The sequence below is a fragment of the Apostichopus japonicus genome, chromosome 4 (assembly GCF_037975245.1).
Source record: "Apostichopus japonicus isolate 1M-3 chromosome 4, ASM3797524v1, whole genome shotgun sequence".
Taxonomy (NCBI): Eukaryota; Metazoa; Echinodermata; class Holothuroidea; order Aspidochirotida; family Stichopodidae; genus Apostichopus; species Apostichopus japonicus.
Window position 1 is genome coordinate 853,323 of NC_092564.1, and position 26,088 is coordinate 879,410.

The 26,088-nt window shown below is 36.5% G+C and overlaps 1 protein-coding gene across 17 annotated transcripts in view; it reads right to left on the reverse strand.

Moving 5' to 3' along the window:
• LOC139966047 (arf-GAP with GTPase, ANK repeat and PH domain-containing protein 1-like) overlaps positions 1-26,088 on the reverse strand; it is a 90,239-nt gene that overhangs the window by 7,772 nt on the left and 56,379 nt on the right. For 16 of the 17 annotated variants that reach the window (XR_011792428.1, XR_011792427.1, XR_011792436.1 and 13 more), the window contains exons 5-16: positions 22,930-23,064; positions 21,688-22,064; positions 17,076-17,189; positions 16,709-16,813; positions 12,923-13,085; positions 7,871-8,005; positions 7,014-7,154; positions 6,646-6,719; positions 3,953-4,121; positions 3,506-3,623; positions 782-974; positions 353-520 (exon numbers count right to left, since the gene is read on the reverse strand). Coding sequence is in view for 3 of the 17 variants with exons in the window: in XM_071968685.1 (XP_071824786.1) it covers positions 353-520; positions 782-974; positions 3,506-3,623; positions 3,953-4,121; positions 6,646-6,719; positions 7,014-7,154; positions 7,871-8,005; positions 12,923-13,085; positions 16,709-16,813; positions 17,076-17,189; positions 21,688-22,064; positions 22,930-23,064 (1,892 nt within the window). In the remaining 14 variants the exon portion in view is untranslated. The remainder of the gene's footprint in view (positions 1-352; positions 521-781; positions 975-3,505; positions 3,624-3,952; positions 4,122-6,645; positions 6,720-7,013; positions 7,155-7,870; positions 8,006-12,922; positions 13,086-16,708; positions 16,814-17,075; positions 17,190-21,687; positions 22,065-22,929; positions 23,065-26,088) is intronic. The other variant, XM_071968686.1, reaches the window with a different exon arrangement.

A 26,088-nucleotide genomic window follows, 5' to 3' on the forward strand; every position in this document is an offset into this window, starting at 1 on the left:
ACTTCAGTCTCACTGTATACCTCTACTGTGTAAGGTCTCCATGTGTGAAGGCACGTAAAAATATACAAGAAATTCCACTAATTATATAGGTTTCACCATATTTAATCTGATCAATCCGGCGAAATAAATAGTACGAATCACTATATCTCTCTGTTGGACTGGTTATTCACGTTATTCGTGTCGTCCCTGCCACGCGACCATCGAAATCTGCATTACCGTACTGGGACGGACGCGACAGTTACATTGCTTGATGTTGCATAACAAAATAAGAGTACAATGGGTTCATAATTGCCACTACCCAGCTAATTTATTCATATGATAGTCACTTCCTAAGAGAGAAGTGTACACTTACCCATGTTAAGAGTTGCGTGATGACACAGTTGGCCATTGCACAGCTAAGATGCAGTGCTGTTCTGCCATCTCCATCACCATAGGTACAGTTGATATCTTCAGGTTTGGCATGAGCAAGCAGAATTAAAACATTTCTAAGTTTCTCTTGAGATACAGCCTCCATTAATGTCTACAAAACAAACACAAGAGGCATCATGATGTTATCATTCAATTCCCGCTTCTTATTTTAAAAAACAAGATAACTTTTTAAATGCAGCTTTTTTGCATGCTATGACAAACATCAGCTTCCAGCAAATAATGCCAGGTTGATGTATTATGGTCACAACAAATTTACCCAGAAAGCAGCAGGCCTACTTATCTTGGCTACTATGATTCTTACCGGGATGAAGGAGATAACAATGAAGCCTTAGCCTATTTCAAATATACTTACCGGTCCTAGTGATTTGTCCGGGGAGGGCCTTTCAGCGATAAATTCCTTCTTTTCATATTTGGAGCGAATCCACCTCTCTTTCTCTTCCCTGCCAGACTGTGCAGTTGGTTTACTTCTGCCGTTCTGGTTGGCCTCCCATATTGTATTTGCTGTGTCGTTGCCTATACATAACATGACATTTGTCAATTCTGGCCTGTGGTAAGAATTAAAAGTAAAACATCTATTTTATTACATGATGTCAGGAACTGTAGGGTGAATGTAGGCAAGAGTGATATATAATATAAACTGATTAAGACACAATGTTGCCAAATTAATGAAACACACACACACACAGACATAATGCATTTGAACCATTTTGAATCAAAAATGTAGAGTAATTGTCTGGTATTCCACAGAGAAAACTCATTTGTGCATTCCTTATTAATGTCCAACAATCCATGCAAATAATTATAATGTACTAAATCTCATTTTCAAAGAGACCAGCATTTATTGGGCTTCATGCTCCATCATAACTACAATGCCAATTCTATGACAGTAAATTTAGAAAGATTTATAGTATATTAACTGTTGAAGAATAACATAAATGAAAAGGGGAAGATCATCTTTAATATTTGCATCACTCTCTTCATAGGAAACCAAAACTTGAAAAAGTTAGTGTTTTACTCTCATTTACCTGCTATTTTTTACGGTTTCAGTCAAAACATGTTTACAAATAATAGTTTTAACAATGGATGAACCTTACTTTGAAACTTAATACAAGACTTAGAATTTTAGCTGGTTGTAAGCATATCACATGCTTTCTACATGTAGAACACCTCAAAGACAAAGACATAAACTGCAAATGTTGCAAGAGAATAAAACATGTTGAGGTTGTGACTGGATTTTGTTCCCCTTATGGTTCTTGTACCACATGCTTAATTTATGTTATTTGTCTTTAAAGCAACTTCATTCTCTCTTATTAAAATCATTTTCCTTTTGAGAACTTCCTGACTTAAGTATGTAAATGTTGCAATTGCTGGCACTATACCAAATCACCACAAGATATCTTCAAACTACAGATACACACATTTACAGAAGCTATCTTCAACACACCGATACACACATTTATAGACGCTATCTTCAACCCACCAATTACTGAAGCTATCTTCAACCCACCAATACACAAAGTTACAGAAGGTATCTTTAACCCACAGATACACACATTTACTGAAGCTATCTTCAACCCACCAATACACAAATATACAGAAGCTACCTTTAACCCACCGATACACACATCTAGCATTGAGGCGCATCATAGAGGAAGCAGATATTCACAATCTCCCCCTCATGGCAACCTTCGTTGACTTTCGCAAGGCATTCGACTCGATTCATAGAGGAAAAATGTTCAAAATACTCAGGGCTTATGGAATACCGGCAAAAATGGTCAGTGCCATCCAAGTTATGTACAAAAACACCGAAGCCATCGTTCTCTCACCCGACGGTGCCACTGATCCTTTCCAAATCAAAGCAGGATTTCTACAGGGCGATACTCTGGCCCCGTTTTTATTCATTATCGTACTAGACTACATAATGAGGAAATCAACCATAAATGCAGAGCAACTAGGCTTCACATTCAACCAAAGAAGAAGCTCAAGATATCCAAAAGAAGTCCTATGTGATCTAGATTTTGCGGATGATATTGTCCTATGTAGCGATGATCAGCACAACGGTCATGAGCTACTGCAAAAGGTTGAAAAGCATGCTAGAAGTGTGGGCCTTAGACTTAATGAGTCAAAAACTGAATATCTCACAGTCAACATCAAGACCCAGGACAAAATCGACATCAAAACAAGTAGTGGTGCAAAACTAAATGAAGTCGACAACTACAAGTACCTTGGTTCCCTTGTGAGACAGTAAAAGTGAAATCAACAAAGAATTGGCATGGCATGGTCTGCTTGTAATAATATGGACACTGTGTGGAAATCTGACCTCAACAGAAAGACCAAACAAGACATTTTTAAATCAACTGTACAGTCTGTCATCATGTATGGCTCCGATACATGGACAGTTACGAAGGAATTGGAAGCAAAACTAGATGGGTGCTACACAGGACTTTTACGGAAATGTTCAAATGTACATTGGAGTCAACATATGACAAATACTGAACTGTATGGCAATGAACCAAAACTATCCTGTAAGATACAACAACGCCGTCTCAAACTAGCAGGGCACTCATACAGGAACACCAAGGAACCAGTCTCTCAACTTATCATGTGGACACCAAAACATGGAAGGAGAAACAGGGGGAAACATAAGCTCAGCTATATAGATGTAGTTGCTAGGGACATCGGGGTGCTTCAAACTGATCTTCCTAACTTGATGAGGGACAGAAATAAATGGGCAAATCTCAACATGATTCCGACTTCTGTCGACTAGAGAGAGAGACACACATTTACAGAAGCTATCTTCAACCCACCAACACACACATTTACAGAAGCTATCTTCAACACACCGATACACACATTTATAGATGCTATCTTCAACCCACCGATACACACATTTGGCTAAGACTGTGTCATGCCTGTGCTTAGTATTGACATTCTTGGTAATTGCATTGCAACTTTGTTTTTATGTGTTGAATAGCAGTCTGGAAGTTAGTGAACCAAACGAAGTACAGCTTGTACTTAAGTATCTGCGTTCACACTACCGTTATGTAACAAGACTATAGAAACTGCAAACACTTACGGCCATTCATCTAATGTGAGGGATCGTACTCTGGATATGTGTGATCCCAGGTTCCTGTGGATCCCTGAACATTCTATGCACATTAGCACACCAAGGTTTAAACTCGCCCAGTCAGGATCTACAGGATATCAAGTTAACATATTAGCATATGAAGGGCGAACAGATCATAAGGTGTTTACACTTGCATCAAAGATAAAATACAGTTGTTATGTAATGAATTTAAAGAATGCTTCATATTATTTACTTTAAGCAGTCTTTCCTTTTTAATGAGAAATGATACAAAGAAAGATATGAGAGATGAATGGAATTTGAGAACTGTTACAATTCCAAGGAAACAGCAATTCTTCCTCCTCCTCCTATTAGGCATGTTAGATGTACATTAACACATATTACCTCCTTACATCAATAATGTGAGCAGTAAGTATGAGCAATGCAGGATAATGTTACCTTTAGTGCTGCAGTCCACACAGACATCATTGCCAGCCACTTTACGGATGGTCTCAACAGTTGCCAGCTGCTCAACAGAATTTGCATTGCTTTTACTCTTGGTGCTCTCATTGGTCTGTAGACTTGCTAGAATCTGCTGCTCAACCACACTCACCCAGCTGTCTCTCTCCTGCAATCAAATGACTTGATGTTAACCTCACATAGGATTAGGCATCCCTAAAGCACATATAGGTACAACAGAGATGACACTCAAATAGGATTAGGTATGGTAGTATAAACAGCATCCATAAAGCACATATAGCTACAACAGAGATGACACTAACATAGGATTAGGTATGGTAGTATAAACAGCATCCCTAAAGCACATATAGGTACAACAGAGATGACACTCACATAGGATTAGGTATGGTAGTATAAACAGCATCCATAAAGCACATATAGCTACAACAGAGATGACACTCACATAGGATTAGGTATGGTAGTATAAGCAGCATCCATAAAGCACATATAGCTACAACAGAGATGACACTAACATAGGATTAGGTATGGTAGTAAAAACAGCATCCATAAAGCACATATAGCTACAACAGAGATGACACTAACATAGGATTAGGTATGGTAGTATAAACAGCATCCATAAAGCACATATAGGTACAACAGAGATGACACTCACATAGGATTAGGTATGGTAGTATAAACAGCATCCCTAAAGCACATATAGCTACAACAGAGGTGACACTCACATAGGATTAGGTATGGTAGTATAAACAGCATCCCTAAAGCACATATAGGTACAACAGAGATGACACTCACATAGGATTAGGTATGGTAGTAAAAACAGCATCCCTAAAGCACATATAGCTACAACAGAGATGACACTAACAGTTGGAAAACAATCTGAAATTATCTGCAGCTGGGCCTGTCCTAGGAGAAGTTGCCAGTAGTTGGCTTCATTAGGTGTATCATAACTTAAACACACACAAAAATATTCCCAGGCCTAAATATATCAACTCAGTCATAGACACAGCCTAACATTTGGTTATCCTAACATGGTAGCCTACTGTAAGCTACATGGATAATAGCAGTGCAACTATACACATTTCTCAGAAGTTATTGCAAACCACTTACCCGCCTTTGAATACATCAATCACATTGCTTTGCTTATACACCTGCTTCAATTATGTGAACGTTATCCTATAATGTATGGCCTATGTCCAATGTCAATAATCTCAGCAGCCACACCTGTTTAGGTTAGGTCCTAATATAAGGATTACAATCAACAGTTTGTGGAATGGGATAGAAGCATTGCTGTCTCTTTGCTAATATAAACTCCATTAAAATTTGTATCACTTCTTTGTCGATACTATCACAGTTATCACAGTTTTAGGGATATTTTGACATATGCGATGCAAGGTTCCATAGTAGCCGATATTGAGCTACATACAATGCAGTTAAAGTGTACAGGGCTAGTAGCATGGAATATCATTTCAATAGCTAGTACCTGCTAGTAGTTTAGTTGTCTGCAGTGGCATTAACCACCCGGGTGGTTGTGTGAGGGTTTGTAAGATTATATCATCGAAACATATATAAATCTGCAAGTCTGGCCTCACAGTAGGAAAATGTTAAAACCATGGAAGGAGTGTCATGTGACATGCTAGTAGTTAAGTTGTCTGCAGTGGCATTAACCACCCGGGTGGTTGTGTGAGGGTTTGTAAGATTATATCATCGAAACATATATAAATCTGCAAGTCTCGCCTCACAGTAGGAAAATGTTAAAACCATGGAAGGAGTGTCATGTGACATGCTAGTAGTTAAGTTGTCTGCAGTGGCATTAACCACATGGGTGGCTGTGTGAGGGTTTGCAAGTTTATATCATCGAAACATATAAATCTGCAAGTTTAACCTCAGAGTAGGAAAATGTACCAACCATGGATGAAGGGTCATGTGACATGCTCTCCAGCGCTACTAAGATATTATTTAATCAGGTTGAGGTAGTAAGAGTTGTGTAGAGAACAGAATGCTAATATAACAGGCATTTACAATAAATTTGAGATTTGCTTAGGCTTTGATGATACTAATATTGAGATTTACTTTCTCTGAGTCAGTGATGGCAAGATCAGCATGGACACCACCTTCTATTGGTAACTCTAAGATTGTCTTATAGATTGCATGTTTGTCAAACTATCATGTTGCGTTTGTTATGTGCATATTCAAAACTGCTACTCCTGTTGTTAAACTGTATGTTGAGTGCCAAGATGTAACTTCATACTGCCCAAATCCTTTACGTTAATTTATATATTTTTTTTATAGACATTCAGATTCAAGGAGCGCAGAAACCATCCTATGGTATATTTGTATTTGAGTATTTGACTATATGACTTATATGAGTATTTGACTATATGAGTATTAGACTATATGAGTATGACTATATGAGTATGAGTATGACTATATGAGTATGACTATATGAGTATGAGTATTTGACTATATGACTTATATGAGTATTTGACTATATGAGTATGACTATATGAGTATGAGTATGACTATATGAGTATGAGTATGACTATATGAGTATGAGTATTTGACTATATGACTTATATGAGTATTTGACTTATATGAGTATTTGACTATATGAGTATGACTATATGAGTATGAGTATGACTATATGAGTATGAGTATTTGACTATATGACTTACCTCAGCTGATCCGGCTGCAAAGTGCCATTGTCTATTGTCCAAGGAATGCAGAATAAACTCATACTCATCAGATTCTATCATGGAAAGGAATGAATCAATAAATTATAGAATGAAGAGCATATATGTGTGTTGCTCAGCTAATTACCATTGAGAGTACAAACTAATTTTTCATGAAATAATAGGGACAACACATCTGAACTAAACTTAAATGCAATATTACTCTTTTCAAAAACCAGGAAAAGCCCCAGCTATGTGTCATCCCCACCCCAACCAAAGCCCCAACCCTCCAGCCCACCTTCATGTTTACTTTTATAGTAACAGACTGTCTTAACATGACTGGTCAAGCATTGCCTGGCTCATCAACTTACCATCCATGTTCTGGTTGTCTAATTTACTTCCAGCAGAACTTCTCATCCTCCTGTGTTTCTTCTTGCTCTCTTTTCCACTAACTAAATTGCCCATTTGTGGGAATGAGATAGGTGGTGCTTCGAAGCCTCCATTAGCCACACCTGATAATGAAACATCAATTAGGATTATTTATCATGATGGTCAATAATGCTTCAATCCTCATAGCAATGTTTAGACTATAAGAGCCATGTCTATACACACCGGTGAAGTTCACACATTCAAGGCCAAAGCCCTTCCTTTGAGTTTGATTGTATTTCCACACAATGTAAATGATACAATTCTATACATTACACTTCCTACAATAAACTGGTTATGCAATCAACCAAAATCTCTGTCATAACTCACAATACCAAAGATCCCATCATAGAGATGAGATTTGTAACAAAGATGAATTTTCATATAAAAAAGGTAGAGATTACAAGTATTATGACACAAAGCCACACATTAACATCTTACTTGCTTCAACTAGCCCATAGACTGTTATAGATCAATGATTTGACTATCTTGACAATCATGGAGACATTATTAAACTATACTTTATTAGATTCAACAATTTTTTTGAAAGAGCAAACAATTTTTATTTGCTAGAACAAGTTTTGAATGAGAGACCATTAGAGGAAGCTGAGTTTCCATACATGTTAATCTGATGTTAGGCTCTTTAGTTCATGTTTGATGTTAGGCTCTTTAGCCCATGTTTGATATTAGGCTCTTTAGCTCATATTTCCATAAATATTAACTACCAAACATGACATAAATGATTCATTTAACTATTTAACAACAGATATCATCATTTATAAGAATCATTTCTAACACTCACCTGAGTTTGATATGACAAGAGCATCAAAATTTGAGTCTCTCGGAAGGGATGTAGATTTGGCAACAGCTTCCTGTCTCTCTCTGGGAGTTAGTAGACCGCCCTCTCTCGGCATACCAGGAGTGGAATGCACAGAACCTGATCATCATTTGTGGGGAAACATACGGAAGTGTTAGAGCATCATTTAATATCATCAATGTATATCATTAGTTGGGATACAATGACCACATTGACAGTCTCTGTGATGGAGAAGGGTATTGCTATTAAACATGCAAGCATTGTTTTGTCTATATCTAACATTTAAAGCCATATAGTTTCAAAAGTTTAACAAAATGAGAGAGGCATATGTAATAAAGATACCTAAAACAACATTTTTAATATATTCTAACTTCAGACAATAAAACAAAAATATATTAACAGAATGATTTCGTATTCTATAAATTCAAATATCATGAGCTAGTGAATCAACCAAGATCATGGTTTCTTTTAGCACTACCTGACTTGGATATGTTATCTGGGTAGAGTCAAGATCACAGTCATTATGCTAACATACTAAGTGAACGAAACAACTAGTGGTTGGTTATTTAGTGCAAATTTGTTACAAAACTGAGAGGTCAACATGTGTCACTAAGACTAAGAATGTTACGTGAGATCTAAATATGTATTCTACACACACTTCTATTAGGTCTTGAAGGTACACAGTGTAAACAAACAGCAGTTCATATAGACAGTGGTGATTTGAAAGAAAGAGGCCTACACTATAGTTAATATCTTTACATGTCATTGAAGAGATCCACCTACTTGGGATATGTCACATTCAGTAATAGTTTCATTAACATTCTAAGGCACATTCAGCTATGTCAAATTCTATGTCACATTCAGCTATGTCACATTCAGCTATGTCACATTCAGTAATAGTTTCATTAACATTCTAAGGCACATTCAGCTATGTCACATTCAGTAATAGTTTCATTAACATTCTATATCACATTCAGCTATGTCACATTCAGCTATGTCACATTCAGCTATGTCACATTCAGCTATGTCACATTCAGTAATAGTTTCATTAACATTCTATGGCACATTCAGCTATGTCACATTCAGCTATGTCACATTCAGCTTTGTCACTTTCAGCTATGTCACATTCAGTAATAGTTTCATTAACATTCTATGTCACATTCAGCTATGTCACATTCAGCTATGTCATATTCAGCTATGTCACATTCAGCTATGTCACATTCAGTAATAGTTTCATTAACATTCTATGGCACATTCAGCTATGTCACATTATATGTCATATTCAGCTATGTCACATTCAGCTATGTCACATTCTATGGCACATTCAGCCATGTCACATTCAGTAATAGTTTCATTAACATTCTATGGCACATTCAGCTATGTCACATTCAGCTATGTCACATTCAGCTATGTCACATTCAGCTATGTCACATTCAGTAATAGTTTCATTAACATTCTATGGCACATTCAGCTATGTCACATTATATGTCATATTCAGCTATGTCACATTCAGCTATGTCACATTCTATGGCACATTCAGCCATGTCACATTATGTCACATTCAGCTATGTCACATTCAGTAATAGTTTCATTAACATTCTATGGCACATTCAGCTATGTCACATTCAGCTATGTCACATTCAGCTATGTCACATTCAGCTATGTCACATTCAGCTATGTCACATTCAGCTATGTCACATTCAGCTATGTCACATTCAGCTATGTCACATTCAGCTATGTCACATTCAGCTATGTCACATTCAGCTATGTCACATTCAGTAATCTAACACAGTACTTTGCACTGCTAGATTAAGTTTCCTTTCTTTTTCCTTTTCTTTGTCATCCCAGACATATCCTTCAGCCATTGTCTGATCCACATAAGAGATGCTAAGTACAGAAACCTATCATGACAGTTTCACTGCCACAGACCCCTTCCTTGGCTAAATGGTGCTATGCTTATAGATAGAAATGTAAACTTATCATCAGAATCCAGCCACTCAGAGTTTCACTTTTCAAGATTTCTAACATGACTTCATGATGACAACATATTCTCACTGTAGCAATGCAGATTGTTCCCCAGAGGGAAATTCTGTATAAACAAAGATCTAATGAGTGAACTGAGATTAGTACAATGACATGTAGAGCTACTTACATTATAAAACTATAACAAATCAAACCCAATAAATGAGAAAGAAAGATTAATAAAATGAGTCCAAACAACAAAACTATGAAAGAAGAACACATAATGTTTGATGGGAAACAAAACCCCAAGCAACATAAATCAAGTGGAAGTTTTGTTAGCAGTTTACTTTGCAATGGAGGCTTGCTTTGAAAATAATGTGACCAAAGCACTGGTGATGGCATAGGAGTTCTCTATAACTAACTCACTGCAGACTTCCCTATTCTACCTTAACAAATTAACTTCCGGCAAAATAAAGCATTGTAAATTGTTTGAGCAACTTTCTTTCATGCAAAGTTGAATCTTATCATATTTCTTCAAACCAGAGACTTATTTTGCTTTTTGTATATGAGTTGCTATTAAGTCTCATAATGTGGTTAAAGTGAATATAAGATTAATGAATTTTAAACCAATGTGGTGGCTACATATTGTCTAAATAAATAGGTTGGATATGGCACATACGTAACACAGCAGACTACGTAGATGCAAATAAGCATTAAATGGGTAAAAAAGAAAGCTATTAACACCAACAAAAATGTTTGAATAAGAATGGTTTGTAGGCTGCATTTTCTTTTGCTTTAAATCATAAGTAACATTACATTGATAAAGCATTAAAGGTGCACAAATGTGTTATCCCTCCTATGAAAAGCTACATGTCAAGAAAACTAACATTCCAATTGACGTCCATTCCTTTCAAGACAAATGTCTCAATGTTTAGCTTTGTAACTAATGGTTACGTTTTTATATTTTTGTCAGTTTCAATCCTACAGGAAAGCAAGACTGTCTCTCTCTCTTGCTTTCACTTTCTCACTAACCTAACACTACCTATTCTAATCAATCCAAAATACAAACTACTACACATCTCACTAACCCTAACCCTACCTATTCTACTCAATCCAAAATACAAACTACTACACATCTCACTAACCCTAACACTACCTTCTCTAATCAGTCCAAAATACAAACTACTACACATCTCACTAACCCTAACACTACCTTTTCTAATCAATCCAAAATACAAACTACTACACATCTCACTAACCCGAACACTACCTTCTCTAATCAATCCAAAATACAAACTACTACACAAACTACTACTACTACTACAAAATACGACACATCTCACTAACCCTAACCCTACCTATTCTAATCAATCCAAACTACAAACTACTGCACATCTCACTAACCCTAACACTACCTTCTCTAATCAATCCAAAATACAAACTACGACACATCTCACTAAGCCTAACCCTACCTTCTCTAATCAATCCAAAATACTAACTACTACACATCTCACTAACCCTAACCCTACATTCTCTAATCAATCCAAAATACAAACTACTACACATCTCACTAACCCTAACCCTACCTATTCTACTCAATCCAAAATACAAACTACTACACATCTCACTAACCCTAACACTACCTTCTCTAATCAGTCCAAAATACAAACTACTACACATCTCACTAACCCTAACACTACCTTTTCTAATCAATCCAAAATACAAACTATTACACATCTCACTAACCCGAACACTACCTTCTCTAATCAATCCAAAATACAAACTACTACACATCTCACTAACCCGAACACTAACTTCTCTAATCAATCCAAAATACAAACTACTACACATCTCACTAACCCTAACACTACCTATTCTAATCAATCCAAAATACAAACTACTACACATCTCACTAACCCTAACCCTACCTATTCTAATCAATCCAAAATACAAACTACTACACATCTCACTAACCCTAACCCTACCTTCTCTAATCAATCCAAAATACAAACTACTACACATCTCACTAACCCGAACACTACCTTCTCTAATCAATCCAAAATACAAACTACTACACACCTCACTAACCCTAACACTACCTTTTCTAATCAATCCAAAATACAAACTACTACACATCTCACTAACCCGAACACTACCTTCTCTAATCAATCCAAAATACAAACTACTACACATCTCACTAACCCTAACCCTACCTATTCTAATCAATCCAAAATACAAACTACTACACATCTCACTAACCCTAACCCTACCTTCTCTAATCAATCCAAAATACAAACTACTACACATCTCACTAACCCTAACCCTACCTATTCTACTCAATCCAAAATACAAACTACTACACATCTCACTAACCCGAACACTACCTTCTCTAATCAATCCAAAATACAAACTACTAAACATCTCACTGACCCTAACACTACCTTCTCTAATCAGTCCAAAATACAAACTACTACACATCTCACTGACCCTAACACTACCTTTTCTAATCAATCCAAAATACAAACTACTACACATCTCACTAACCCTAACACTACCTTCTCTAATCAGTCCAAAATACAAACTACTAAACATCTCACTAACCCTAACACTACCTTCTCTAATCAATCCAAAATACAAACTACTACACATCTCACTAACCCTAACACTACCTTCTCTAATCAGTCCAAAATACAAACTACTAAACATCTCACTAACCCTAACACTACCTTCTCTAATCAATCCAAAATACAAACTACTACACATCTCACTAACCCTAACACTACCTTCTCTAGTCAATCCAAAATACAAACTAAAACACACTGGCTGTAACTGCAAGATATTTCATATGTGCACCTCACTCTAGCGACAATGAATGGGTAAATTTACAAGTGAGAAGCATTTAGCCGATCCTTGACCATCACCAGCACTTGAAACAATAATATGTTTATTTTTGGATGACGGTGACTGTTAGTGCCTCTGAAGCAGCAGCAGCAGTAGGAGCAACATCACTGCTAAGTGCATCAGCATCTTCATCATCAGGTGAAGTTTGCTACAAAATATCAAAGAGTTCCTTACTTGATCTGGCAGCAGGGTTCATAGTTTTGTTGCTGATATCATTTGCCACTTTGATGTTACCTGACTGAGGTGATGACTTGGCCAATTGAGGCCTTCTTCCAGGTACCTTGACGGTGGTATTCTGTACCTTGATCTCCTTACCATGAACATCACTCATGTAATCCTGCAAAGATCCAAATAATCATGACAGTTATCCAAAAAATGTAATCAAGCAATTAAATGGACAGATTGATTAATAATACCCTTCATGGAAACAATGCATTGTACACATGCATCTGTTGTTACCTTCCAACAGGTTTCAAGATTTCATTTGAACAAGAAAGGGTAAAAATTTATCAAGGCTTGTCATCACCACGAAGAGAAGCTACCACTGCTTAATTTTAAAGACAAGAGGAAGCATTAGTACTAGATTGTACTACATTTAATATGCATTGATACAGAATCTAATGGAACAATATTAGTCTTTGACCATTGCCAATGATCACACAATAACAATTGGAACTGATACCAATAAATTCAGTTTCAGAGTAGAACACACAGTCATCTGTGAATTGAATCCTATTTAATCACCTCTATTTTCAATCTGAAATACCCAGGTATCTTCACTACCTTACATCCAGGTAATCCAGGGACCATAATCAACCAGGAAATACACTAGACAACATTTTGTTTAAAATGAAAAAAAAATGAAGGTTGTCTATGAATTTTTTTCATCATACTTTTCACCTTCCTTTCTTACTTTCTTTTCTTCTTGATATATTCAGCTTCTACAACAACATTGAATACAAACAGGTTATAGCTTTGTTGAAATATACAGTTTACTAGATGCTGAGGGGGTAGGGCTCAAATGGTTAAAGTAATTTGACCTTAAATAAACATGTTCATCTAGGCTACCTGGTTGAAACTATCTGGGGCAATAGCAATTCACACTCCTTGTTCACTTATGAGTTGAGGAATTATGTGTGGCATAACTCCCGGAAAGACTTCATGTAAGCCACGTGCACCACATAAGGAATAGGGCTCTAATAGATATAACATTGACCTTCCTTGCAGGAGAATGGTTTGTTCATAAAAAAGAAACAGTAGCTTGCCTGAATACTTAACCATTTAATGAGTAACTCAAATGATAAAATTTTTATAGCTTCAACTTGGATCCTTGATTTGTTTTGGCAACCTTTTGAAAATCTCCAACAACACAATTTTGAAAGTGAAAGTAAAATAACAGTGAAACACTGAGTTAATCAGATAACTCATGACCAGGTCAATCCAAACAAGAACTGTATATATATATACACCATGATAGTATGTCAAAGATAACCACAACACATTGGGCCTATACAAGCCTATACCAAATGATCTTACTCCAACAAAAACAGTACTACAGAATAATAGGTGACTAGTCATAGTATTGTGACCAAGCGTCTAAGGTCTGTATAACTGTATATACACCATGATAGTATGTCAAAGATAACCACAACACATTGGGCCTATACAGGCCTATACCAAATGATCTTACTCCAAGTCTAGGATATATGATTCATTTAGTCAGAGCAACAGCACTGCATTCTGTATTAGAATCCTGTGGCGTGGGTAGTTGGTATGAGTGGGTGGTTGGTAGGGGAGGGTACTGTAGAGGTCAGAAGGATTCTTTCCTTTAAAATGTCATGGTTTGTCAACTTGGCAGGTTGAAAAGCCCATTATATTAAGTCCTGTGTAAGTAAAGAACACAATTCATAACACTTCCAAATTCAGTGAACACAGTGTTTAATAGGAGTGCAAAAATGGTGATTAGACAGGTAAGCAGATGCATAATCAGGCTACTGTTATACTCACATGTAAGCTAGGATGATACCTCAAGGTTCCATCATCACATAATCAGGCTACTGTTATACTCACATGTAAGCTAGGATGATACCTCAAGGTTCCATCATCACATAATCAGGCTACTGTTATACTCACATGTAAGCTAGGATGATACCTCAAGGTTCCATCATCACATAATCAGGCTACTGTTATACTCACATGTAAGCTAGGATGATACCTCAAGGTTCCATCATCACATAATCAGGCTACTGTTATACTCACATGTAAGCTAGGATGATACCTCAAGGTTCCATCATCACATAATCAGGCTACTGTTATACTCACATGTAAGCTAGGATGATACCTCAAGGTTCCATCATCACATAATCAGGCTACTGTTATACTCACATGTAAGCTAGGATGATACCTCAAGGTTCCATCATCACATAATCAGGCTACTGTTATACTCACATGTAAGCTAGGATGATACCTCAAGGTTCCATCATCACATAATCAGGCTACTGTTATACTCACATGTAAGCTAGGATGATACCTCAAGGTTCCATCATCACATAATCAGGCTACTGTTATACTCACATGTAAGCTAGGATGATACCTCAAGGTTCCATCATCACATAATCAGGCTACTGTTATACTCACATGTAAGCTAGGATGATACCTCAAGGTTCCATCATCACATAATCAGGCTACTGTTATACTCACATGTAAGCTAGGATGATACCTCAAGGTTCCATCATCACATAATCAGGCTACTGTTATACTCACATGTAAGCTAGGATGATACCTCAAGGTTCCATCATCACATAATCAGGCTACTGTTATACTCACATGTAAGCTAGGATGATACCTCAAGGTTCCATCATCACATAATCAGGCTACTGTTATACTCACATGTAAGCTAGGATGATACCTCAAGGTTCCATCATCACATAATAAGGCTACTGTTATACTCACATGTAAGCTAGGATGATACCTCAAGGTTCCATCGTCACATAATAAGGCTACTGTTATACTCACATGTAAGCTAGGATGATACCTCAAGGTTCCATCGTCACATAATAAGGCTACTGTTATACTCACATGTAAGCTAGGATGATACCTCAAGGTTCCATCGTCACATAATAAGGCTACTGTTATACTCACATGTAAGCTAGGATGATACCTCAAAGTTCCATCGTCACATAATAAGGCTACTGTTATACTCACATGTAAGCTAGGATGATACCTCAAGGTTCCATCGTCACATAATAAGGCTACTGTTATACTCACATGTAAGCTAGGATGATACCTCAAGGTTCCATCGTCACATAATAAGGCTACTGTTATACTCACATGTAAGCTAGGATGATACCTCAAGGTTCCATCGTCACATAATAAGGCTACTGTTATACTCACATGTAAGCTAGGATGATACCTCAAGGTTCCATCGTCACATAATCAGGCTACTGTTATACTCACATGTAAGCTAGGATGATACCTCAAGGTTCCATCGTCACATAATCAGGCTACTGTTATACTCACATGTAAGCTAGGATGATACCTCAAGGTTCCATCGTCACATAATCAGGCTACTGTTATACTCACATGTAAGCTAGGATGATACCTCAAGGTTCCATCGTCACATAATCAGGCTACTGTTATACTCACATGTAAGCTAGGATGATACCTCAAGGTTCCATCGTCACATAATCAGGCTACTGTTATACTCACATGTAAGCTAGGATGATACCTCAAGGTTCCATCGTCACATAATAAGGCTACTGTTATACTCACATGTAAGCTAGGATGATACCTCAAGGTTCCATCGTCACATAATAAGGCTACTGTTATACTCACATGTAAGCTAGGATGATACCTCAAGGTTCCATCGTCACATAATAAGGCTACTGTTATACTCACATGTAAGCTAGGATGATACCTCAAGGTTCCATCGTCACATAATAAGGCTACTGTTATACTCACATGTAAGCTAGGATGATACCTCAAGGTTCCATCATCACAGAGTGTCACATATTTCTTCTTCCACTCTTTGTTTAATGCTTTACTGCTCCGTTTATGAAGTATGCCCTGTAAACAAACAAGAACAGCATATTTCTATAAGATATTGGATAATATTTTCCCTGTATGACATTCAATATCCAGAAGGGAAAAGATGCAAGGTTTACATCATTCACTACCCTAGTCCTTATTTGTCTTTACTAACCTGTTTTTTTTTAGGGAGGTGAGTGGGGTGGGGGTGTGGGTGGGGTGAATATCTCTCCCACATTACATTACAGGGCCACCTACTGCCCCCCTAGTCACACTATGAGTACCAATTCACACCACTGACCTGTTTTATTGGTATGCTTCTTCCACTCCCTACGGCCTGTTGTGGAGCTTGTTGAGTAGTTGTCACAGTCTCTCCATTCTTCTTCTCTTCATTCTGTGGCTTGGATTTGCTTGGCTGTAAGAACAAAAATTAAGGTAGTCAGTATAGGCCCCAAATTATAGCATGCTATATGCTATTTATATGGCTATTTTGGCTCTTTATATTCAATATACAGTAGGGAAGCCTGCCTCTCCTGGTCAACCCAGAGAGGCAGGCTACCCATTTTTTTAATCCAAACCAAACCCAGAGAGGGCAGGCTACCCTACTGTTTATTGAATATAAATAGCCATTGAACCAACCCAGAGAGGCAGGCTACCCTATATTTAATCAAACTTGAATTCAAACCAAACCCAGACAGGCTACCCAGCTGTTTCATTTATTGCAGTTCACATATCACTGTCAACCACACATTAACCTACAACATATATGTAACAGTTAACATAATTTATCATAAGCATTCCATCATGTGCTTAGCAAGGGAAGTACTGAGTTCTAAAAATAACAGATGTTAGCAGCAAATCAACACAGAGCTCACTCTTAATATAAGAAAAGTAAATACTGTGGGAGTGTGGAATGACTCTAATTGACAAAAGAAATGAGCCCTTGTCATAAATATAACATCAAATATGTCAATGTTATGACTATCTCCCAAGTAATTAATAAAGTCAAACTCAGTTATCCCCCACTTGGGTATAATGTAGGTGGTTCAGAATGTTCAGTCCATATATGGACAACACTAACAGTGTCTAGATGATTACTAGGTTCAAGTATATGTATATGATGATACTGTGCAAACAACTTCAATGTGGCTGCACACTATCACACATAAGGCCACATGACACAAAACATTCAATGCAACTGATCTTCATATCTTCACACTGCATTTATCTCTATCCACACAGTTTAGAAGTTCATTTATAATGCATTGTTTTGTTAATTTTTTGCTGAAATTCCTTACAAAACTGTCTCTCAGAAGGTGTGTTATAATAGCGACTAACAATATTTCTATCTTTCCACATCTACAGACAAAAGTAATATCCTACATATTTGAAGGAAACACTTTATACTTTTGAGTTAAAATTTCTGTAATTTTCTTTCCTTTTCTTATTTCCAATCCAGTACAAACTGTCAATTCACAGAAGAAGTAATAATTGCTTTCGGGCAGCAAGATCATTAGTTTTGAGGCACATAGAGCAAGCCTGAATGCACAAAGATGTTAGTGTTGTACACTTTTGCAATGATGCTGTGAACAAAAACCCACAGGTCTTAAGTGAAAATCAATCATATCTATTAGGTGTTTAAGAGTTAGCCAACCATTCATAGCCAATGTATCAATTCCAAGGGGAAATTTGAAAGTCCCTGAGAAAACGCTCACGGCACTAAAATCGTAAACAAGTAAACTGCTCTATAGGGGAGACAACTTCAAGCACCAAGGTCAATTTCTCAAGAAAAAATAAGCCAAATGACTAAATTAATGGTACAGACTTCTATTTCAAAATCAGAGAGAGAAAGAGAGGTTCAATTCTTATCAAAACTTGCACAAATGATGGTTTTCTATATATCCTATTTTGGTCCTTTATATTTGTTTCATCTACTCTATTCTCTACTTAATTCTCTCTCTTATTATACTTTGTTGGTGGGGGAGGGGGGGGTTGGATGGGCTGTGAGAGGGGGGACAAAGTTTCTATTAGATAATGAGTTGAGCTTTAAACTTCACTGTCTAGCTGGAAGTTTACATAATGATAATTCTATTGTTTTATTTTTGCTATAAGCTAGAGTCAACCATCTCTCAATTAATTAATGACTCACTATTACTACAATCCACTCCAACTCGACAGGTAATTAAGTCATCTCACACTTCTGGCTGTAGGTAATTAAAAGCTAATAATTTACTTCAAAAAAAAAATCTAATCAGTGGCTTTGACTATGTACTGTAATACAACTGATGGACGGATCAACAGTGCAAAACAAAAAAAACAAAAAAACATCAAAAAGGCTTGAAAAGTCCTCTATTAACAAATATTTCTTTCTCAAACAAACAAATTAAATTTGACATGATCTAAATTAATCCCTTGGTAATATTTTCAGAGACTGCCATTAATCTACTGAAAGCTTTCAAAGAAATTAATACTTGAACTTATCAGATACTAAGATTCAAGAGTGATTATCGTAAGGAGAGAATTAATTGGTTCTTTTTAATTATGACCCACTATCCCATATCTCCAGACTGGGTATTTGGGTCATCCTAGACACCTGGAGGCACCTTTGTTTAACTATAAACTTTGTTTCAAATACTCAAATGGTTCTAACGTCGATACAGTTTTTTGAAGCATTTTCAAAGCCAGGAAAGTGTTTCTTCACCCTCTTCTCTGGGAAAGGAAATTCATTCAGAATCAGAAGTAGAAATGTTGTGACCACATAACTGATATTAAACATGGTTATCACAAGAACAGAATAAAACACCTCACAACAACAAACCAAGAATTTATAGTTTAATCACAAACCACAAACAGCAGGGCTAAAGTGAGTCAACATGTTATTCCCTAAAAACTTGATCGAATTGACTCTCTACTGTTCTGTTCCTAGGATTGAATCCATGTGCGCAACATTAAGAATAAACCACATTATTTTGTTCGGCTGCAAGTGTCATGTTGCAAATTTGAGGCTGTCTACTGTAACTGTAAATTTACACCCTCCTAGTCAAGTAATGCCCTGCCTTTATCCCCAACCAGATATACGTCTCCACACGCTGGTGCTCTCGCACAACATTCAAAGCTCATTAAACAGCATATGAAGCATCTAACCATAAGCTGAGCATGGAGAATTTATTTACAGAATATACATGACATAAAACACCAAACATGCTAGAAGGGATGTTGTTACCATAGTAACATAAACACAGCTGCTATTAAAGAAATTATCTTCAAGTCTGGAAGGGATAAATTTCCAAGGTACTTATAATTCATAACAGCCACTCTATAATCTAAAACCAAATTCAGTAAAAATACCAGTGAATGCAATTTCCAGCTGCGCATAAATTACAAGAAAGAGAATGAAATAAGGCTGTTTGATACATGTTCATGTTTCAGAAATGAATCAAATAACTTCAGTTTTAATTTGCACGAGATAATACAAGCTCAATAAGGTGCACTGCCTATGAAATTGGTTGATGAAACAAAAAGGCCTGTCAATATAGCTGTAATTAATTAACATGGATACTAAATGCTTACTGTGATAATAGGTAAAAGTTCACTATTGACTACTTTCTATTTAAAATGAAATTAAAAACTGTGCCAAATTGTGACATGAACTACATGTAGATCAAAGTGCCAGGTGGGGATTGCCCAGGGCAGAGAAGGTAAAGTGGCATGAATAATGTTCCAACCATGTAGTTTAGTAAGATGGGAGTGACCAGGTCAGAGAAGGTAATATTGAAGGGGTGGCATGAATGAATGTTCCAGCCATGTAGTTTAGTTAGATGGGAGTGACCAGGGCAGAGAAGGTAATATTGAAGGGGTGGCATGAATGAATGTTCCAGCCATGCAGTTTAGTTAGATGGGAGTGACCAGGGCAGAGAAGGTAATATTGAAGGGGTGGCATGAATGAATGTTCCAGCCATGTAGTTTAGTTAGATGGTGAGTGACCAGGGCAGAGATGGTAATATTGAAGGGGTGGCATGAATGAATGTTCCAGCCATGCAGTTTAGTTAGATGGGAGTGACCAGGGCAGAGAAGGTAATATTGAAGGGGTGGCATGAATGAATGTTCCAGCCATGTAGTTTAGTTAGATGTGGAGTGACCAGGGCAGAGAAGGTAATATTGAAGAGATGGCATGAATGAATGTTCCAGCCATGTAGTATAGTTAGATGGGGAGTGACCAGAGGAAAATCAACTTAATAATAATGAATGCAGTTATAATACCACAAGGAGTTGTTGTTATGTTACCTTTGCATGGACCATACGGTAATTAACCAAAACAAATTGAAATCTTTGAATGTAGTGTTAGCTAGACATTCCTCCAGTGGCCTCGTTACTGGGATATAAGGTTTAATGAAGTAAACAATGCACTTCCACAAATTTGACCAAAATAACTGTGATGATACTCTTACGTTATGAACGATAGATATATTGTGCATAAAAGCTGTCTTAAAGTTAGCATATTTACTACACAGATCTTTACAGTAAGTACTATAACAAACCATGTTGGGTAAACCTGCCACATGAATGTATAATTCATGAATGTACTGTATTACGAACAGAATCTAGAAACACAAGTTGATCGTAGTAGTCATCATCTCATGGTTAGTTTTCACTTAGTCATCTGCTTATCAATAACATTAATCACAATTTAATAAATCTCTCTCTCTCTCTTTCTACTTTTCCTCTTGTTTTTGTTTACCTATTATTTATCCGCTCTTGAGATTCATTGCTCATCTTCTACTTTGAAATGGATATCGTTTGGAATTTGAAATTCACTGATAGTTTTATTTTTGTGGTAGTTATTTCAAAGTTATAACAGAGAGTACTTAATCACTACTTCACCGATCGGTACAAAAGTATGAAAAGAGACTTACTGTGAAAATATTGGACTTTCTCCGAGACTTCCTGGCAAAATTTGGAGTACTGGTTGGACTTATCTGCATAGGACCTTCTCTACCTGTTACACCACCCCCTCCTCCTCCTCCTCCACCCCCTCCTCCTTCTTTGCTACTCCCATCTCTGGTTTTTCTGGAGCCTGACGGTGTCGGTGGGTGGACATGCTGGCTATTGGAGTGATTTGAACTGTGGTGATGGTAGTGGCCTGGCCCAGGAGGTGGAAATGGACCAAATGGGTGACTTCTGGATGATGTTGATGTAGAGTGTGGAGTACTGGGGAGGGAGCTACTGGAGTTGGTTAGTGAGTACATCTGCTGTTGCTGCTGGTGTCTCCTCTCAACAATCAAATGAGCAGCTAATAAAAAACACAAAGTAAAACACTCAGAATGGAACCAAGCACCAAACATAGACTTTTACCAAATTGATATAATTTTTCAGACCCCCCCCCTCCCTCTTCACCCAAGGTGGCCAGGTGGTCATGATGGTATCATGTCTTCTGTAGTATTACAATTTTCAAGAAAACAAACACTTAAACATAATCTGTTTCATTTTATCAATGAAAAGATGACAAACTATGTCCCTGCCAGTCTCAGAAAATGTCACAAATTAGCTTAAATTATGGAGAGTGATGATTGTCTTATCTGCCAAGGAATGAAGTGAATCCGTTCAATAGCTGTAAGAGTTGTGGATTTTAGATCAAACTTAAGGAAAAAGACATTCCTTTTTGTGAATAAAGCTTGTTTTCACATCAAACTAGATACTATGATGTTAAAATGATTCAAGCCCAGTGATCCTGTTCAGATATGTTACACAATTTCTTTCATTTGCTGAGATAGAGCTATTTCTTGTGAAACAACGTGCTTGTTGTTTAAGCAATGTTTCGAGATAACTATTTTTATGTTCAATTAAAGAGCAATTTTCAGTATCTTTGGTAATGAGCTGCTAACTCATTGAATCATTAAACACAATGTTTATATATCACAGAAAATGGCAAAGAAGGACGAAAGGGGTACATGTTGTTTTTTTGTCTGAAACTATGAGTTTCTTATGAATTAAGACAAGCATCATGAAGCCAGGGAAGTCTTGAATACAATGTTATTTTTATACTTGGTATTACTTGGTATTTCTTTTTAGTTTGCTTCCAGTTATCATGTTATTTACATAATTTCAGAATTGATGCTTCTAACTCTTCAACATTCGATCCAATATATGTCGCTTACCATCTTGGAAGACCCGATCAACATTGAGTCCATACATTGCACATGTTTCGTAGTAACAGCAATTTTTTAAGCTGGCTGCAAGCTTCTTTGTTTGAGTGTCGTCAATAACCCTCGGTGAATTTTGACTAACTGCATCTAAAAGGATGGGGAGGGAAAAAAATATGGTAAGGTTGATATAGAGTAAGACAAGAACAAAGCGAATGTTTGCTTTAATTAGCATAGCTGTCGGACTATGCTGTCATATAACTTGCAGGCCTAATTACCCATCTCCCAATTAACTCACTAGAGTGTCTTTCTTCAGACATGAGACTTGATACAAAACCTTTCTCTTACCTCTTCACTCTAGTCATTTCTACTAAACCAAGCAATGAACATGAAGTCAAACACTATTACAAGAACTTCTTTGACCATATATATATCCATATACCAGTACCACTCAAATCGTTTTTTCATATCACTTTTGTTTTCTTACAAAAGAAAGTCATTCTCCAATAAAATTTTCAAGTAGAGGTAGAATGTGTGAAGAAAGTGCTACTGAATAATATCAGGAATCCATATTCTAAATAAACATCCCTCATACTCTCATGATAACAATATCTTAAAATGCATACCTGAACTTAAATTGTTGGTCAATTACCATAAACTCACTCTATGATATGATGAGATTATTAATATTAATGTCTTTTAAGCAGTCTCATGACTTTTCACATAAGTAGTCACTGATGCCTACTCAAATAATTCCATCCTCAGTTACATGAGGTAACCATGGTAACAGGATGACAAGACTGGGATATGTTTGTCATAATTATTACTCCAGGTAAAAAGACATCTCAATGAAGTTCTTTAAGCATCAGTATATGTGTTATCATTGAGAGGTGTTACTCTCTACACTTCAGTACAACACACACTGCTCAAGGTAACAACGCTCCCTTGGAAAACACTTTCAGTTTTGCAGGTTATTAGGAGGAAAATAACATGGCTTCATATTCAGAGTGAAGGAGATTGACAAAGAGTTAAAGAGACATTAAAATGTAGATATGAACTACTATAGACATGAATACCACACACACACCTATACATGTACAAATACAGTCAGGTTATTAATGTACAACTACAAGGTTAGTCCACTTATTTTCAAGCTATATTTAACATACAGTAGTATTTAAGTGACTTCATTTTTACCTCTATGTGAGAGGTGCCAGTGTTTACCATTTCATATGATTAATTTAAAGTTGAATAGAGAATACAATACACTTCATGTCACTACTCAGTACAGTAATGATAACTCAAATGCAATTAGTATAAGCAACAAACTGCATTTTAATTAAGATGCATCTTATAGGCTTTGCTCTTTTTATATTTTGTTGATTTTTCTATGTATTCATGAATCTTGCAGTAAGTAACATTAAACAATGCGTCATGATTGAGGCCGAGTGTTCCATGACTGATCATGAACGTTCTCAGCAGCTGTCAGGGCACAGGAATTCATGTCATAACAAGAATGCTGTGTCTCTGTTGTATCAAGTTAGACAGCAGTATTAGTGTGTGCATATAAATTAAACATGAATAAGTACTCGGAAATACTGTATAAACAATAACCAGAAATACCCACAGACAAAAAGGAACATAGTGTGCATAACAAAACTACCATAGCAATCCCTTAAGGTTCTTATTCTCACATAAAATTAGTTATAGACCGTCTATACTGCTATATTAATGTAAAGTGTCATCATGGTATGAATTTAGAACAAACTTTCTGCACACTTTCTCAGTGTACACATGTTATATTTGCACACTTCAATTAACATGTTTCATTTCATGTATAGTACTAATGTAATGGAAAAATTTAAAAACCAAAACAATCCTGCATAATATTTCAGGAAAACTGAAATTGACTGTGTTTGGCATCTCAGGAAATGATATAGCAAAATTTTCAATTTAGTTTAATCTTGTAGACTGTACACACACATGCTGTTCAACTTGTTACCTTGATTACATTAGATGGATATTGTACAGTACACACAAATTCAGCAGCCAGTAACAAACAAAAAATGTAATTTCTTAATTAATTAATTAGAAAAATGAGTAAGTTTAACACATACCGTATACCCTAATTTAGGGGTAAACACTAGATTTTACTTCATAAATTGATCTTCACATATATCTAACAGAGAGTTCCATGGAAGGATGTTACTTTCATCCAACCAGGTATTGATCCAACAACCAGGTATTGATCCACATACTTAGGATATTAGGACACCAGGATGACTAGTCCTCTGCTTCTTACAGATATGTGTGTTCCTTTAACTAAAGGGGACACTGTAAGGTCTCCACTAGTCCTTTTGTCCTCTTCTTTGAACTGAGAGGTCAGAGCCTGTCTGAACTATTTCACCTCCCAAGGGCAAGTTTAGCACTTAAAAGGTTTAAATATATCCTCTTAGAGGAGAATATGAAACATGAATATAATGGCTGATCACAATTGTCATGGGATGCAGAGTAACTGGAAGTAGGGGTAAAAGTTATTACAAAATATCATTGGAAGTGAAAGTATCAATTCACTGAATAACTGTGTCAAGGTTATCAAGTTGATATACAATGCTCTCATATGATATCTTTCAGTATATATATATGTTTACCATTATGTATTATGATTAGTGATGTGGATACTTGACTAGCCGACCAGTGAATTACACACACAATTTTTCACTAGAACTGGAATATTAGGTCTACATATGAAGATAAAAAAAGAAAAAGTAAGGGCTATACTACTACCTAAGAGGTCAAACAGATATATACTTGCATTGGGCATGAGTTTGTTTTTAAAAGTACACCTAGCCAATATGACCCATATTCAGTAACATTTGTTGTGTGTGATAATCTCATTCAAAATTTGTTGACAATTCTTAAAAGCTCTGAAAGGTTTATGTTAGCCCTTAATATGTTAACCCCTAAATACAGGCCCACATACCTGTATATCATTTTAATAATGTAATGTTCTTCTTTTCAAAGAAGACAATAAAATATTTCCAAAAAATTGCGTTAGGCCACAAACCTGTCTTCAAGTTCAGTGTCCTTGAAACAAAGGTTGTGAAACAAATGGATAACATAACAGAAAAATTAGGCAGTCACTCCCTTTACATCATCAATGTGCATAATTAG